Here is a 16,044-nt window from a genome sequence, read left to right on the forward strand (position 1 = left end):
CGATTGAGAAAATAGGTCAAATTTCTTAAAATTCGAAACATCGTTCTGGTTTCTACAAAAGCAAACTATATCTAAGACAACTAGTTTATCTTTCATCAGTTACGTGGAAGAAATCAAAATTGGACATCTAGAACCCAGACTCAAAATTTTTGCTTAAATTTCCAATGGTGTTTCTTCGGCCCAAAATTTGGAACTTCCGATGCTTGGTTCCATCCATTGGGTCTTTCTCGCTCAGTTTTCAATAGAATTAGGTTGCAGAAGATCTGGAATTCTAACTTCACTATATGGCTTTGAAATAATAATAAACCCGATAGAGTTCAATCCATAAGGGTTTTTCATCGAATTGAAAATAGAGGACAACGAACATTAATATTTATGGCAAAAATACATAACAGGTTTCCTTTATTACGGTATTTCACTCATCAAACTGCTAATTTGATCAATTTTAACCGGACTGAAGAGAAGCCCAATGGATGAAACTACACAGCAGAACTTTTCCATTTTGAACCGTAGAAACAGCCCTTAAAGTTCCGGCAGAATCCGTGATCCGGAGGCCTGACACTCTCGATGTCAGTGACAGGTCACAATTTAGCGAGGCAGTGTCTCGTACCATTTATTGGAAGTCTCGATTAGTCAAGCTTGATTAAAAACTGAAATTCTTGCTTTTATTCTTATTTCGGACAACAAACAAAACATAAGCACCAGTAAAATATATAGCCCCAAGTTCATCGTATCATGCTTCTGGCTAGCTTACCAAGATTTATTTAATCCTCAAGACTATCATATTTTAGTTTTCAATCAATCTTGATGCATAAAAATTTCAGGTAGATCGTGTGTCACAAGAATTTTCTGCTGCGTTCTTTCTCCTATTTCACCAATCAAAGACACCTATAGGTAATGAGTTCACTTATTTTCAGGAAATTGCGCACGATCCACAACTATTCGTCGAGGGGTTTTCACGGTTTGACGTACAACAGGGCGAGCTTGGTGATTGCTGGCTCATCGCAGCTGTTGCCAATCTTACACTACATCCAAATTTATTCTTTCAAATTGTACCCGAAGATCAAAGCTTCGAAGACAACTATGCAGGGATATTCCATTTCAGGTATAATTTAGCATCTGACATGTTACACCATTCATGTTGCATCTAAACTGTTTGTGATCGCATATTTTCATTTACTATCCAAAAAATAATTCTATCAAGGTGCGTGGGATCTTTTTAAAGATAAACGGGTGATATTGTCTCGATGGAAAGTTACGGAAGAAGAAAAATGTGTTTTACAAAATCTCTGCCAGTGTGTATTTGTGGATGTGTGAAGTTGGCGGCCCAAATTAAAAATTCAATAAGAATTATGTGTGCGCTAACTCTTCCCGAATGAGTTCTGGAGTTCTCGAATATTTTCAAAAATAGTTCTGTTTAATTATTAATGAAAAATATTGACTTTTCGAGGGGCCAACTTTACGAAGCACCCCATTTCGGAAAAAATCGAGCAAACTATTGTTTCGAACTGCCTGATATTTTTCTGAGTCTAAATATCAAAAAAATGGCAGTCTCAAAGGATTAGGTTTTCCCAATTTTGACAGCTATATGAATTTATTTTTTGATCAATCCCAGGTTTAGCTATGTCCTTCAGAATTTCTAAATTCGTCAAGTTTTTTCTGAATTTATTGAATTTAAAATTTAATAAACGTATTGAAAAAAAGAATAGCTGCATCACCAACGTAGCCAATTTGCTATGCTGACAGTTGAAGGTCCAATGTAGTACAAAAGTTTTTCAAACGCGAAAATTTGCAGAATGTAATTACAAATCAGTATTTAATATTGTTGTAAAGATTTAACAATTTCATCTAATTTCTCCAAACAGCAACTTCTTTTCGTCGTAAGTTCTTTCCATTTGCTCAATACATCATCTATCATAGTACATACCACGCCAGTCGATATATCTAAAACGATTTTTACCAGTACACTTTACAAACGAATTGACAATTGATGATGTTTCTAGTAAAATAACAATTGGAATAGAAAAATTGTAGAAATTGCCAGTACTGATTTTTTCAATGGAGTTTTGGCAACGTGACTTTAAGTACTCTGGCTACCGGAGACAGCGCTGTTATTTTTTCAAATTCGTATCGCCGATCAAAAAAGTCAGTAGACAGTATTTTATGCAACGTACGGTAAATTTTGGGGACTGAATAACTATCGGGCACTCTAGTCAACATAGCATTTTTCTCGAAATGGGGTACTTCGTGTTATTGAACCCCCCAAAAGTTATGATGGATTTTTCAGTAATAATTGAAATGAATTATTTTTAAAAATAGTTCAGAAATCCAGAACTCTTTCGGAGAGAGTCAGCACACTCATAATTGTTAATAAATTTTGAATTTGGATTGCCAACTTCACACATTCGTATTTGTACCAATGATAGCGAATACACATGGAATAACATCCTCATTGCGTAATAAAAATGAGTCTGAGCAACTTGAAATAACACAAGCTAGGTTATCAAAAATTTGAGAGTTACAGTATATATATTAAAAATTTTTCAACTTTCCGATTGTGAGTGCTTTTGGACTTACTTAGAGATATTCTTAAAAAATTCTACGGATAATGATCTCTCAAGTAGGTAAAAATTGATTGGTATAAGTACAAATGTTCGCGAATTACTATATTTGTGCTCCATAACTATCGCAATGTAAGACTTCTTGAATGTTTTTCAGACTGTTTGTAGGGATCTGGCTAGCTATTGTAAATTGAACTCAATTACATTATTATCAGATAAAAACGACCAGACTTTCATCATTTTGAACGTTTTAATTTTAAAATCTTTTCTCAGATTGTTGATATGTCAGCTTGTGTATTCGAATTTGTTCAGACGGATTGCTGTTTCAAAGAAGGGATGTTGTTTTATTCAGGTTCACCATTATTGACACAAAAAACACTGTTGGAGGTTTATTTAACGCTTCTGTTTCCATTTACCGAAATTTTAATTTAGACGGGATGGCTCATTCACCGCAATAGGGTGCTATCAGTTTTTACAGGTCGAGCAAGATATCACTTCTTTTTACCAAAATAAAAAGGTCCAAAACCCTTTTTTGTATCATGCGAGTTTACGTCCAATAAATGTATTCCTGCAATGAGTGGTAATTTTGATTTTTTCAATTGCTTTCTGCACTTAGATTTTGGCAGTACGGAAGATGGGTGGATGTAGTCATAGACGATCGCCTGCCGACTAGTCAAGGGAAATTGATGTTTTTACATTCAGCTGAAAATAACGAGTTTTGGAGTGCACTGCTTGAGAAAGCCTACGCGAAGCTTCATGGTTCGTATGAAGCTTTAAAGGGAGGAACGACATGTGAAGCTATGGAAGACTTTACCGGAGGAGTAACAGAGCTGTACGAAATGAATGAAACACCGCCAAACTTGTTCAATATTCTACTCAAAGCTTATGAAAGAAACTCATTAATGGGTTGTTCACTGGAGGTAATTGACAAAAGCGAACTTTTAATCTTGTGAAGATGATCTAAACATTCACACACGAATCTTTCAGCCGGATCCAAACGTATTAGAAGCTGAAACGCCAGAAGGTTTAATCAGGGGACATGCCTATAGTATTACACGAGTCAAGTATGTTGATATCATGACGCCAAATCAAGTAGGAAAAATTCCTTTATTGAGATTGAGGAACCCATGGGGTAACGAGGCTGAATGGAACGGACCTTGGAGTGATCAGTGAGTATATATTATGCAAAAAATCTTGAAACGTAGATAAAAAAAATAATCTAAAAGTAATTACAGAGATACGAATTAAATTAGAGATTTTAAATAGGCTGCAAAACCTTGTGCATATTTGCATATTTTTTTTAATGCATTCTACCGTATTCTAAATCTATCAAAAGTGTACAAACATCTGGGCTGCAACACTTCAATGAATAATACTCAAAGCGGCTATTGGAATTTAAGATTTCTTGAGGAGGTGAACACTCCTAAAGGGAAGTGTGTACTTCGTGAAAAAATGTCCTGTGAAGTCACTTGGAGTCATCCAGTTCTTTAGAGCTTAGAAGTCCCCTAATCTGGTTTACAACCAACTAATTCAGGAATAGTTACCCCTCGGAATTTTCTTAATGTGCTAATAGCGCACAGTACTAGAATCAAAACATAGAACGATGCATGAAGTTTTACCAATTATCGATGTGAGCGTTACAATACGAGGCCTGAAATTGAATACAAAATAACCGCGAATATTTAGCTACCCCATCAGCCACACAGGCGGCCGAGAATATACCATGTACTTTTCATAATCAGATTGAAGGATATAAATGAACATTATTTGTAATATTATCCCGATGAATAGATAGATAGATAGATAGATAGATTTCATATTAGATGACGACCATCGGCGTGTCACTGTTCTTCTAATGCGAAGTTCAGTATTCACATGTCATAGAGATTGAGAATCAGCATATGATCATAGTTTTCGTTAATTTCAGGCTGTATTTTTTACGGAAGTTAACCTGCAGCAATTATAGTGCAAGTGCATTGTGTTATTGTCGTGAAAAACTATAAGTAATATTTGCTTAATTGTAAGAATGCCATATTTTTTATGCTAGTAACGTTGCCAAAAATCTGATTAACATAATTGAAATTATGCGTCCTGTAGATCACCTGAATGGAGGTTTATTCCTGATCATGAGAAAGAGGAACTGGGATTAACGTTCGATGTAGATGGTGAATTTTGGATGTCTTTACAAGATTTCAAGCATCACTTCACACGGCTTGAGATCTGTAACTTGAATCCGGACTCTTTAACAGACAGTGATCTCAGCGCTGGTAAAAAAAAATGGGAAATGAGCATATTTGAAGGGGAATGGGTACGCGGAGTAACAGCTGGTGGATGCCGTAACTTTTTAGGTACCTTGCCAAACAATCATTACTATTGGGAAATATCATCATAACATCAGAACCTAATTGTTCGCATTATTCTATATCCAGATACCCTAAGCGTTTAATTTCAATGGAGGCAAATCTTAATTCTTAGGGTTTCAAATTACTCATGTTGTACAAATTATTTAAACATAAACAATAATGTACAGGTTCTACCATCCACGGGCGAAATAACTGGTCAAGCTGTCAGCCTGGTTGCATTACTTTGATTTTTTTACAACATACAGTGACAATCCCCATAATTAGAAAAGCCTATGCAAAAGATCGTTAAGTTTCAAAACCTGACGATGGATGACTTTTGTTAAAGCGAATTTCATAACTATTTTCAGAAACCTTTTGGCACAACCCCCAGTATCGTATAACATTAGAATACCCGGATGAAGATGATGACAAATGCACGGTTATCGTAGCATTGATGCAAAAAAATCGTAGGGCACAAAGACAGATGGGTGCTGATTGTCTGACAATTGGCTTTGCCATGTATCGTGTAAGTTTTAATTGGCTATGTTTGAAAAATTTGAGGAAAGTATCTTACATATTGTTGGAAGAATGTGAGTAGTGACTTTTCAATCCGTTTTTTTTAGCTGGAAGATCCCGACAGATTACCAAAGCCGTTAGATGTTAATTTCTTCAAGTACAACGCCTCGGTAGCTCGATCTCCGTCATTCATTAACCTTCGTGAAGTTAGCTGCCGATTCAAGTTGCCGCCTGGTGTTTACTGCATTGTTCCCAGTACTTTTGATCCGCATGAAGAAGGCGAATTCTTATTGAGAGTATTTTCTGAAAATCAGAACAACATGGAGTGAGTTATGAAAACACAGTCAATAACGAAATTGGCAATTTTTCTGCAACTTTCGAGTTAATGAAACATCAAAGATGATGCTGATTTTACATATCATATTATAGTTCTGAATTCTGATTGCAGGGAAAATGATGAACAAATTGGTATCGGCGAAGTCGATGATAGGGTATGTGATATAGAGTTTTGTTTTCTGAAATCAAATAACAACAGACGTGTATAGATTATCTAAGAACATGCATGAAAGCGTAAACAATTAACTTGAGTTGTTTGGACATTAATATTTCAATTTTAAATATTAATTGATAACGCTAACTAATCGACAAAACAGCCACTTTTGATTTTGCTTAATATTCACCTAATATTCTCTTACTCAATATCGATCGGACAGAATCTTACTTAAGTTTTCAATTTTCTAAAGCATCAAGAACATTGCTATTACAGATAACAGTCAAATTTCCTGTTCCAGTCTATAAACCTTATAGGTGTGCAGCATACTTCACAAGTCATATGTGAATACCGCTACGTAGTGAAACACAGCCAACGCAAATCACGTAGAGACTCTGCATGTTTGTGGAACAAATAGTAGTACTAACAATCACAAAAACATATATCTGAACAAGGCTGGTAGAAGCTCATTCTGCTCACTTTCGATACATTTTAACGAAATATGAATTTTTCTTACCTCGAAAATATTTGTTGTTTAATAAACTATCTAGGGTATTTCGCTTATACAAAGAAGAGAAAAGAGTTTAAACTGTAACACTTTTGCAATTATTACCTCACTTTATTCTAATCAGCATGAAAAGTTAGAGAATATTCCCTTATTCCACTCGCTTTGGGCCTGAAGTACTACGACAATCCAACGGAAATCTTCAGTTAAAGTCATGGAGTACTCCTACCTTTACCGACCGAGCAAAATTACCCTTTTTCTTCCTATATTAAAGATACGAGGAAAAACGTTTACTTCTCAGTTCTACCAGCCCGTCGGCATTGTCAATATTATAATTGTGTGGGAACTAAGTGATATACTGTCACTAATCACTAATCACGTGTTGCACGTTTGTGTCGCTTGGCTTTTAGGTCAATAACCATGGTAAAGAAAGGCCAGAAGGGCAAGAAGATACAGTAAGTATTATTATTGAAGAGAAAGTAATTTTTAGGGGAAAGATTGTTACACAGTGACCAATTAAAATATTCGTCGGAATTTATTAAATTTCTACTTAGCACCTTGCACGAGCACAAGAATGAGTATAACATAGTTGAAATGTATAGATGTAACTAAAACTGATGTTTAGTGTGAGTGTTTACTTTGTTTAGATGTACTTTATACTCAAGACAATCGTGATGATTTTTCCTTCAGGTAAGAGATCAGCCTGAGCCTGATAGAAACGAGGAAAAAGTACGAGAGTTCTTCAGAAAACTTGCCGGTGATGATATGGAAGTCGATTGGATGGAACTGAAAGAAATCTTGGACTTCGCTATGCGCAAAGGTTTGTATCACAGTTAATCTTTATGTACAAAAATATTGAAAGTGTGCTTGTTGGTGGATATTCATATTGTTGAAAGGTATGATGGACTATCATTGTACATACATTATATGTAATAATCATTGAACATTAGCTGTGGAAACCTTGAAAAACTTCAAAATGCAAATCCAATAAAGTGCTGGTTGAATAATTGTTTTTTTTCAAACAAATGATAAACATCTGTGTTGAATTTGAACACAGTCTTGTATTTGCTAGAGATGCTCAGTTGAAAAACTCATTGAAAACTGTTTGTCTTCGAATAATATTCGAAGTATTTTACAATTACACTGCAAAACAAACAAACCCATCCCAGTGAATGTTAAATTATTCACACTTGGATATCTTCACAACCTACTTGAACATTTCGCATGAATTCTTCACGAAAATTTGTTTACACATTATTTACAGCTACATTATCATTTCATGCCCATATTTCTATTCTTTTGCTTACGCATGTACATGCCACTAAAATGCAGCCTTCTAACTTTAGTTATTTTATATATGTGGCTCGTTGTGTTTGCGAATAATTTGCTCTGTTCTCTTGATACAAACGATTCAATGCATGCTGTAAAGTTAGATGCAAATACTGTTCAGAATGACTGAGAATAAATAACTATAAATTGTCGATAGAGAGCCACGTATATAATAATTGTGATGTATGCATAAATACATTTTGATTAAATAACTGTTCATTGCGTTTGAGTTCGATTGAATCCTTTAAATTATTAATTCAAACGCGGAATTTTTTTTGCTATAAAAAATAATGGGAATCTTCATAGGTTTGAATGATATTTCATTGTGTCTTGAGAATTAACGTGCGTTGCGTTTCATATATTATTAGGCACTACGGGTCTTGCTCTAGTCAACAGGGAAGGAAAATTTCTTCCAACAAGCGTGATTTTATTTGAAAGAAACGTATTGCGCTTTCAACTTTGGGTTATTTTTGCTTGTTCGATCTTTCTTCCACCTAGGTTCGCTGCATCAGATTGGTTTTTTTTCGGGTAGTGTAATTGATCGATCAATCGTATTTTGGAGTCACGGGTCCTTTCTAATGTTTTTTTTTTCAACTTATTTTTTTTCATGTTAATCGATTAATCATCTTTTGTTGATTGATTGTGTTATCGAGCAATCCATCAATCGATTAATTGGAAGAACAGTTAATAAAACTCTACGACCAATCGATTATTCAATAAAAAATCAATTTAAGCCTACGATTAATCGATTATTTGCACAGCTCCATTTTCTATTGTCTTTCTCAGATTTCTGTAAGTCAGATCAAAGTTCAACCATATGCTTCACTTTATTTACTGGTAGATTGTGGGAAAACTTTATGGTAATTTGCATTGGTATCTGGTCACTAAGTACAAATCACCATGCAGTTTTTCGATAGTATCCAGGTTTAAAAATGACTACAATACATACATTGTATGTGCATTCATACTGTAAGGGGTATTTTAAAAAAATGCTATTACATTGTATTGACTTCTCACCTCTGAGATTTGTTTCTTTTAGTCTGAAAATGATTTTTCCAAATCAACTGATATTTTTAACAAGAGTACAAATTGACTTATCACTTCAGTTTTACTAAAATTCTGTCATGGGAAAAAGTATTAGGAACAACATCAAGATCTCCTTTTCCTCCAAATTTATTAAGGAAGTTCTGTCTTATTTATAAACTAAAATATAAATTTCAGACATTTGAGTGCTATGCTTTTAATTCAATGTCTTAGCGTTCTTAAGACATTTTTACAAAAATTTGTAGCTAAAATTTATAGAAAACTGTATAAATAAAAATAAGCTTGATATTACTCAAATTTTTAACCCTTTGCAGTCGCGCTTGTTAGTCATCCGATAAGAAATACATGGTTTCTGGGAACAAAAATGACCCAGTGCGACCGATGAGGGTTAAGAAGATTCGTGAGAAAGATTTAGAAAAAACAATTCATAGAGGAAATCTCAAGTCCTTTGATGATTTGTTTCAAATCTTCTGTGATTGCCTATCAATGGCTGATCAAAACATCGTAGTTGAGAATTGGGTTCGAAAGCAGTGTACCTCAGAATTTGGGGTGTCGACATTGCAACGTCTCAAAATTTGATTCGAGAACATCGTATCTCAGAATATGGTTAAAAAAAACATCGTGTTTAAAAATTTAGATCGACATCATACCTGAAGTTGAAATTATACTCACATAATTTCCTAAGCTGCACCACATGATTGTTTAAAAAATATATGCTGCTCGTAAACGTATGAATTCTCTTTAAGATCTAATATTTTTTCGCTAAATCAATTCTGTTAGGGCATAATTACTGTAATTATCATCCGAAATATTCCATTCCTTTTTTGTCAACTACTGTTTAAATGTAGTTCATAAAGTTAATTGAATCATATTTTTAAATTCAATTAATAAATTAATCAAAACCCTAATTTTTTTTTAAACTGATCTACCCGGGAATGGCCCAGTGCTAAAAAATGTTGGGAATGAAATCTTAACCTGGGATATGATGTTTATGAATCAAATTCCAATACAAATTTTCAAATAAATCTCTTGTATCACAGCCGTAAAGCTAGGAATCGGTGGTGAATTTTTTCGTACTTGCCCGCTGAATGGTTTGGAAGCTTTTAGGGTACACAAGTAATTGAAAAACTAAAAGCGACCATCACTCAAATCTAAATTAAGATCATGGTGATATTTATTTAAAATTAACGCTTGAAGTGATGATAAAGTTAATGAAACTATGTCTTAAATCATTGGAAAAGTTACATATTTCATGTCTTGGACATCAATTGTATCAGATATAACTGAAGGATGCTACTTGTTCAAGAAAAGTTTGAAACCTGAGAAATTTTACATATGATCATTTCAGTCAAAGTATCAGCTATAAATTGAAGAAATTTATAAAACAACCTATAGCGAACTCGACAAATCGTAGATTCTGAACCGAACATTCACTGTGTCTCTAGAACTTAACTTAATCACTCCTAGATCCAGAGCCATAATACAAAATATATATTTGAAAATTGAAGTGGGTGAAAATTCTCGATTGCTGAAAATTGTCGGAATGACTCTGCATGTATATTTCATTCTACGAACGGATAACACAGGGTTGGTACACATGTGGAAAAACTGATATAAGTCGATAAATGTTATAAATAACGCAAGAATTTCATCTCTTCAGAACAAGGTAGTTTGTATTTAGAGAAATGGAATACACATTTTTTCTGCCATTTCTTTTACATATTTCGAGCGATACAAATTCTCTAGTATCGACGATATCTGTTGATCATCGCGTTTTAACTTGATTACAACATTCGATACTCAAATTAACTGTCTTGAGGTGTAATTTTGGTTGATAAAAAAGGCCAAACAAAATGACAACATTGTTGTAATAATGAATTTTTTTCTCCTACATAGAAGTAAAAAGTTTTTCCAATACTTGCTTGGAAAATATAGTGTCCAACCCTCTGGCAATTGGTTTTAGTCGTCGAGAAATTCACAATTAGCGCCGTCAGTTTATAATTTTTTAAAGTAAAAGGTGCAATAATTGGTTCTAAACGTGTCAATAACTGGTACACTTACCGTAATGTTGTTCATACAAAATAGCGATTATTGAGGAATATGCTTCTTGAAAAGCTATTGGAAAAGTCTTATTAGACGACTGGATTACCTGGGAAAGTGAGGGAATATTTAGACTCTGAAAAGAGTACAAACCCTGAATCGATGTTTTGTACAAGGTATAAATTTGTAGACTTTTAAAATACCTCTACATTATGATGTTACAAATACAATTGTTCTAGGATTCTCTTTGCACTTAATACATAGACAAATTAACGACACTTTCACTATCTAGAAAAAAAGTACCTGAATGACGCAAATCTTGTCAGAATTGATATTTGCCAGCGCGGTGGACATTAATCCAAATGTATATATGTTAATAGTCTAGCTAACTCGTAGTGTGTGTTACGCATAGAGCTACCATCATCTGCTCGACGTAGCGAGGCTCGAGCCCCAGAAATCACCCCAGGAGAAGGGTCCATTGTCGACACGCTCATCTCGTTACTCTGTGGTCTTGTTTGTAATAACGAGCAATACAATAAACCTGTAGGTAAGGTATTCTGCAAGCTACCACCTAACAGTATAGACGAAAAATTATGAATATGTGACGTCACGTTGGACTGTGAAACAAGAATTTCCACAAAGATATTTTACTCTAGGCGCCCCTGGTAAAAATAATTTCTACGCTATTCTACAAAATTATAGAATTATAATAAGTTGTGGACAATGGTAATTTTTTTGTATTTCATTTATAGAAAACCATGAAATATTGCTATTGAAAAATCAAGTCAATAAAATTAAATTAATCTCCACAAATTCCCATAAGAGTACAAAATATTATGAAAAATGATGATAGTTGATAATTTTTTATAACAAAAATAAAAAAGTCCACTGGCCATTATAATGAAAATAAAATTTTGCAACCTTTTGGAAAATTGTACGAATTCCCATCATAATCTATTGGCATAGAAACTGAAAATTTTTGAAAGTATTAAGGAAATCTGGATCTCGAAAATGAAATGATTGTTTTTCATACAATTTCTGGAAATATATTAATTTCTAAGAATGATCGTCGACAAGATTACGAATATGTACGAGAAAGTATGAAATAGTATTTTTTAACTTATTGCAGACAAGTTAAGTACCTAGCAGAATTTGGGTTTATGTTTAAAGACTCTTCTAATCTTTTGTGTATGATCTAGATGGATTTAGGGACGCTATTGTGCATTTTTGAACTCACCTTGTCTCAATAGGCGAGTCTTACCAAAAAATTAACATTTGCTATATCTCTAAAACAGGAATTCTATGATACAAATTATATGCATTTCAACATTACATATATGAAAAACGGTTGCAAAAATGCAATTCATTCTACAATTACCTATAAAACGTCTCCAAAAAAAAACCACTGAAATCTATGAAAAAGTGTATTCAAATACTAGAGGTGTGTTCCAAATTTCCTTAAAGATCGTAGGGATTTTTGTAGAAAATCATAGGAATTTGTTTTATCAGGGATGAAAAGTAGGATAAAGAATCATCCTCCAAATGTAGTTTTCTATTATATTCAGAAGCAAAATTTACTCATACGTATTCCGCAATCCAAATGTGTTACACTTACTTACCTCACGGTATTTGAACTTCTACAGAGGCTTACAAGTTTCTAATCAAAAGTCTGATTATACGGAAATACTGTTTCCCTTTTTGTATGTGAACATTTACTGGTCCTGTCCATGGGTGCAAAAATCAGTGAACCGACCGTTGCTGACAGTGCTGCGAAGGTGATTGTGTCTCAACATGCTATGCTTCTCCTCTCAAGTTTTTGTCGCACTAGAGTAATTTTCCCTGCGTAACACTCTGGTGGCGTTTCACGTTTCCTCTTTGTATGTTTGGTATGTTTACAATAGGTGAAGGTACAGATAATAATTCAGCCTCCGTCCCCACGTTCCATTTCCAAATTTTATTCTGTGACTCAACGGAACATTTGAACATGGAAAATTGCAAAGTACAGACTTTGCATTACCTATATGTATTGTATATTACATGCACAATATATATATATATACATATATATATATGTATATGTTGCTCACTGACATCTGTGCATTACGGTATAATATAAGGAAGTTTTAAGATTATTTCAAATTGTTTAATCATCTCCTTGAATGTTTCGAACGGCTCAAATTACCAAATCCTCATTGTATTAAGGAACTAACTATTTCATCAAATTTCGTTATGTACGTGTATATATAACTTTACTAATCATGGCAGCATTGTTGAATGTATAATACGATATCTCACTAATATGAGTGTCGGGACGTCATGTATTCTTGTTATTACATTCTGTGTTTATAACATTCGAATTTATGTTTTCAGGTATATATTATGGTCGTGCTTATCACGCTGTGAGAAATGTATAAATTTCAAACTAAAGCCTATTTCAATAACGTTTGCTTTCACAACTTTTACCTTCGATTTTCCACTGTCCAGAATTTTCATTTGATCTTGTAACGGGTTTTCAAGAGAATGAGTCTTAAGAGCATGTAGCAGTCTTCCCTTACCAACCGAGCGAACTCACCCTTTTTCTTCCTATATTGAATAAACAAACAAATGGAAAGGGTTTTGAATTTCAAATTTCAACGATACATCGCTCTTTCGTAGCAGAATTCAGGAAAGCTAGTCATATCTCAAAAATTGTCCCAAAACGTTTAATTTTTTGAAACACGTCACTATTCACACATTTGCCGCATGAAAAGGAGGGGTCAAAAAGTGCATAGCTGAGATACTTTGCGCAATTCCGGAAAGAATACTGTGTAAAATGAGCCATCGTGAGACTGTTTTCATGCAATATTACGATCGCTAGATGAGAACCAGGCATTAAAATAATTTCGTAAATAAAAAATACTCCTACGATATGCTGGGCGCACGGCCGAGCGTTCCTTGGTTGAAACGTTCCTTGGTTTTACGAAATTATTGTAATTCTTAGTTCTCGTCTAGCGACCTCAATATTGCATGAAAACAGTCTCACGACGGCTCATTTCACTTCTAATTTTTTCTTTAATTGCGCAAAGTATCACAACTATGCACTTTTTGGCCCCTGAATTGCGGAAAATGTGGGAATAGTAACGTATGAAAAAAACCACAAATTTTATTGACGATATTCGAATTATGAGTAACTTTCTTGAATTCCGCTGCGGAAGATCGAAGCACCGCTGAAATTGGAACCGTTTCCGTTCATTTGTTTATTTAATATAGGAAGCAAAAAAGGGTGAGTTTACTCAGTCGGTAAAGGTAGGATTGCTACATACTCTTAAATGGGTTCAAAAATATTGGTCACAACAAAACCAGAGAACAAATTTTTTTCATTTCTTGACCTACAAAATAGCATCATTTTTTTTTTGCTGGAAATTTTACCAACCACAGCTCTCCCTGTTCTACCACAGCCTATTAGCAGATTGAGGTTGTTCTCTTGTTGAACAAAGTATATGTATGTATTTAAGGGACTATATATTAGGGTGGTAATTAAAATGGTCATTTTTAAATCGGCTCCAAAGAATTCCCTTATTTTTTCAGATTCTTATCTCAATTCTAACTCGTACCTGCAAGAGGGTGGATTTTCCCAGTTAACCCCTTCCAGAGGCACATTGAATCTACTGAACGGAAAATCCCAAAAGTCACTTGACGTTGTCGCATTGGACCCACCACTTTGAATTTTGTGGTTTCAAGTTCAGATTTATAATCAGCGACCTCGACAACTTCCCGCACACTGAGTGTTATCGAAATCAAATGACTTTTTCGCTTTTTGTCCGCCGTAATGGATCCACCATTTTGAATTGTCAAATTTTTATTTCAGATTTGTAATCAGCGACCCAAAAAACCCTCCATACCAAATTTTATTGAAACCCGTTTGGTGGATTTAATGTGCCCCTGAAGGGGTTGAATGGGGAAATCCATCCTCTTACGGGCATGGGTTAGAGTTGAAATGGAAATCTGAACCCCAATCAAATTGAATAACTGGTTGTCAAGATAAAAATTCCCAAAACATACCCACTTTTACCTGTATCTTCTTTCAAATATTTTTCGGAGAATTAGAATAGTAGATATTCATTTTCAAAGATCATCTCACACGGGAAATTATTGTTTTCTTGTCAAGTGGAACATTTTTTAAATCTCATGGTACAAGGCCCTATAACTTTGAATTAGTTCTTATAGGTGAGCTGACAGCAAAAATTCTTAGCGTCATTGATATCGCGATACCTTGGTGAACTGAAGTTCCCCCTATTTACCAACGCTTAGTCTTGAACATGTAACAATGCAACATGTATGTACAGAGATGTTAATAAAAAAACAGGTAGTAATAGATAAGTAGCGATCATGTATGTGCTTCACAATTCATCAAACGAGTAGCAGTTTTTTGACAACATGATCATGTAGTAACAAATCGATACTCATTAAGAAAGATATATGTCACTCGTAATAAGTATTCTACAATTTTCTATTTTTATAGGTTTGCTTAATTAACCGACCTCTATAATCAGCTATACCGCATATAACAACTTTGACAGCTAATTAATCTGTTATTAATTGAATAAATTTTAATAAATACTACAAATATTTTATACTCAGCCCTAAAAATTCTATTCGTAAACACAAAAAATAGTACCTGTCAGCTACATTATGAATCTAGCTATTCATTCTACAATGATATCTTATTTCAGAATTGCAAAACGAAGGTTTCAGTAAAGATATATGCCGTAGTATGGTTGCCATGCTGGATACAGATCGTTCCGGTAAACTAGGATTTGAAGAGTTCAAATCACTTTGGAATGACATTAGAAATTGGAGGGTGAGTAAAGGTGCTTTCTAATCGATCGATCATAATTTTCCAAGCTCATTTATACATATAACTCATGATAAATGTTACCAAATTCTTCTCTTCAGGCTGTATTCAGATTATACGATAGAGATGGTTCTGGATACTTGAGCGCGTTCGAGCTTAGACAAGCTTTAAATAGCGCCGGCTATCGCATGAATAATCATATTTTGAACGTACTTGTACATCGTTACGGAACGAAGGATGGAATGATCGCATTCGACGACTACATCATGTGCGCTGTACGTCTAAAGACGATGATTGGTGAGTCAAATTGGTAAAACAAAACGAACAAAAAAGATTCACAGAAACATGAGACAGCTTCGTGGTCAGTTCAAAACGAAAAATTG

The 16,044-nt window shown here is 34.3% G+C and overlaps 1 protein-coding gene across 14 annotated transcripts in view; it reads left to right on the top strand.

Moving 5' to 3' along the window:
• LOC124308353 (calpain-A-like) overlaps nucleotides 1–16,044 on the top strand; it is a 54,218-nt gene that overhangs the window by 35,686 nt on the left and 2,488 nt on the right. For 9 of the 14 annotated variants that reach the window (XM_046770973.1, XM_046770979.1, XM_046770977.1 and 6 more), the window contains 12 exons: nucleotides 918–1,105; nucleotides 3,178–3,481; nucleotides 3,549–3,730; nucleotides 4,659–4,909; nucleotides 5,272–5,429; nucleotides 5,527–5,744; nucleotides 5,868–5,910; nucleotides 6,825–6,869; nucleotides 7,105–7,234; nucleotides 11,240–11,374; nucleotides 15,540–15,667; nucleotides 15,763–15,958. In XM_046770973.1, the coding sequence (XP_046626929.1) occupies nucleotides 918–1,105; nucleotides 3,178–3,481; nucleotides 3,549–3,730; nucleotides 4,659–4,909; nucleotides 5,272–5,429; nucleotides 5,527–5,744; nucleotides 5,868–5,910; nucleotides 6,825–6,869; nucleotides 7,105–7,234; nucleotides 11,240–11,374; nucleotides 15,540–15,667; nucleotides 15,763–15,958 (1,978 nt within the window). The other 5 variants (XM_046770976.1, XM_046770971.1, XM_046770972.1 and 2 more) reach the window with 4 other exon arrangements.

The sequence above is a fragment of the Neodiprion virginianus genome, chromosome 7 (genome assembly GCF_021901495.1).
Source record: "Neodiprion virginianus isolate iyNeoVirg1 chromosome 7, iyNeoVirg1.1, whole genome shotgun sequence".
NCBI classification, from domain to species: Eukaryota; Metazoa; Arthropoda; class Insecta; order Hymenoptera; family Diprionidae; genus Neodiprion; species Neodiprion virginianus.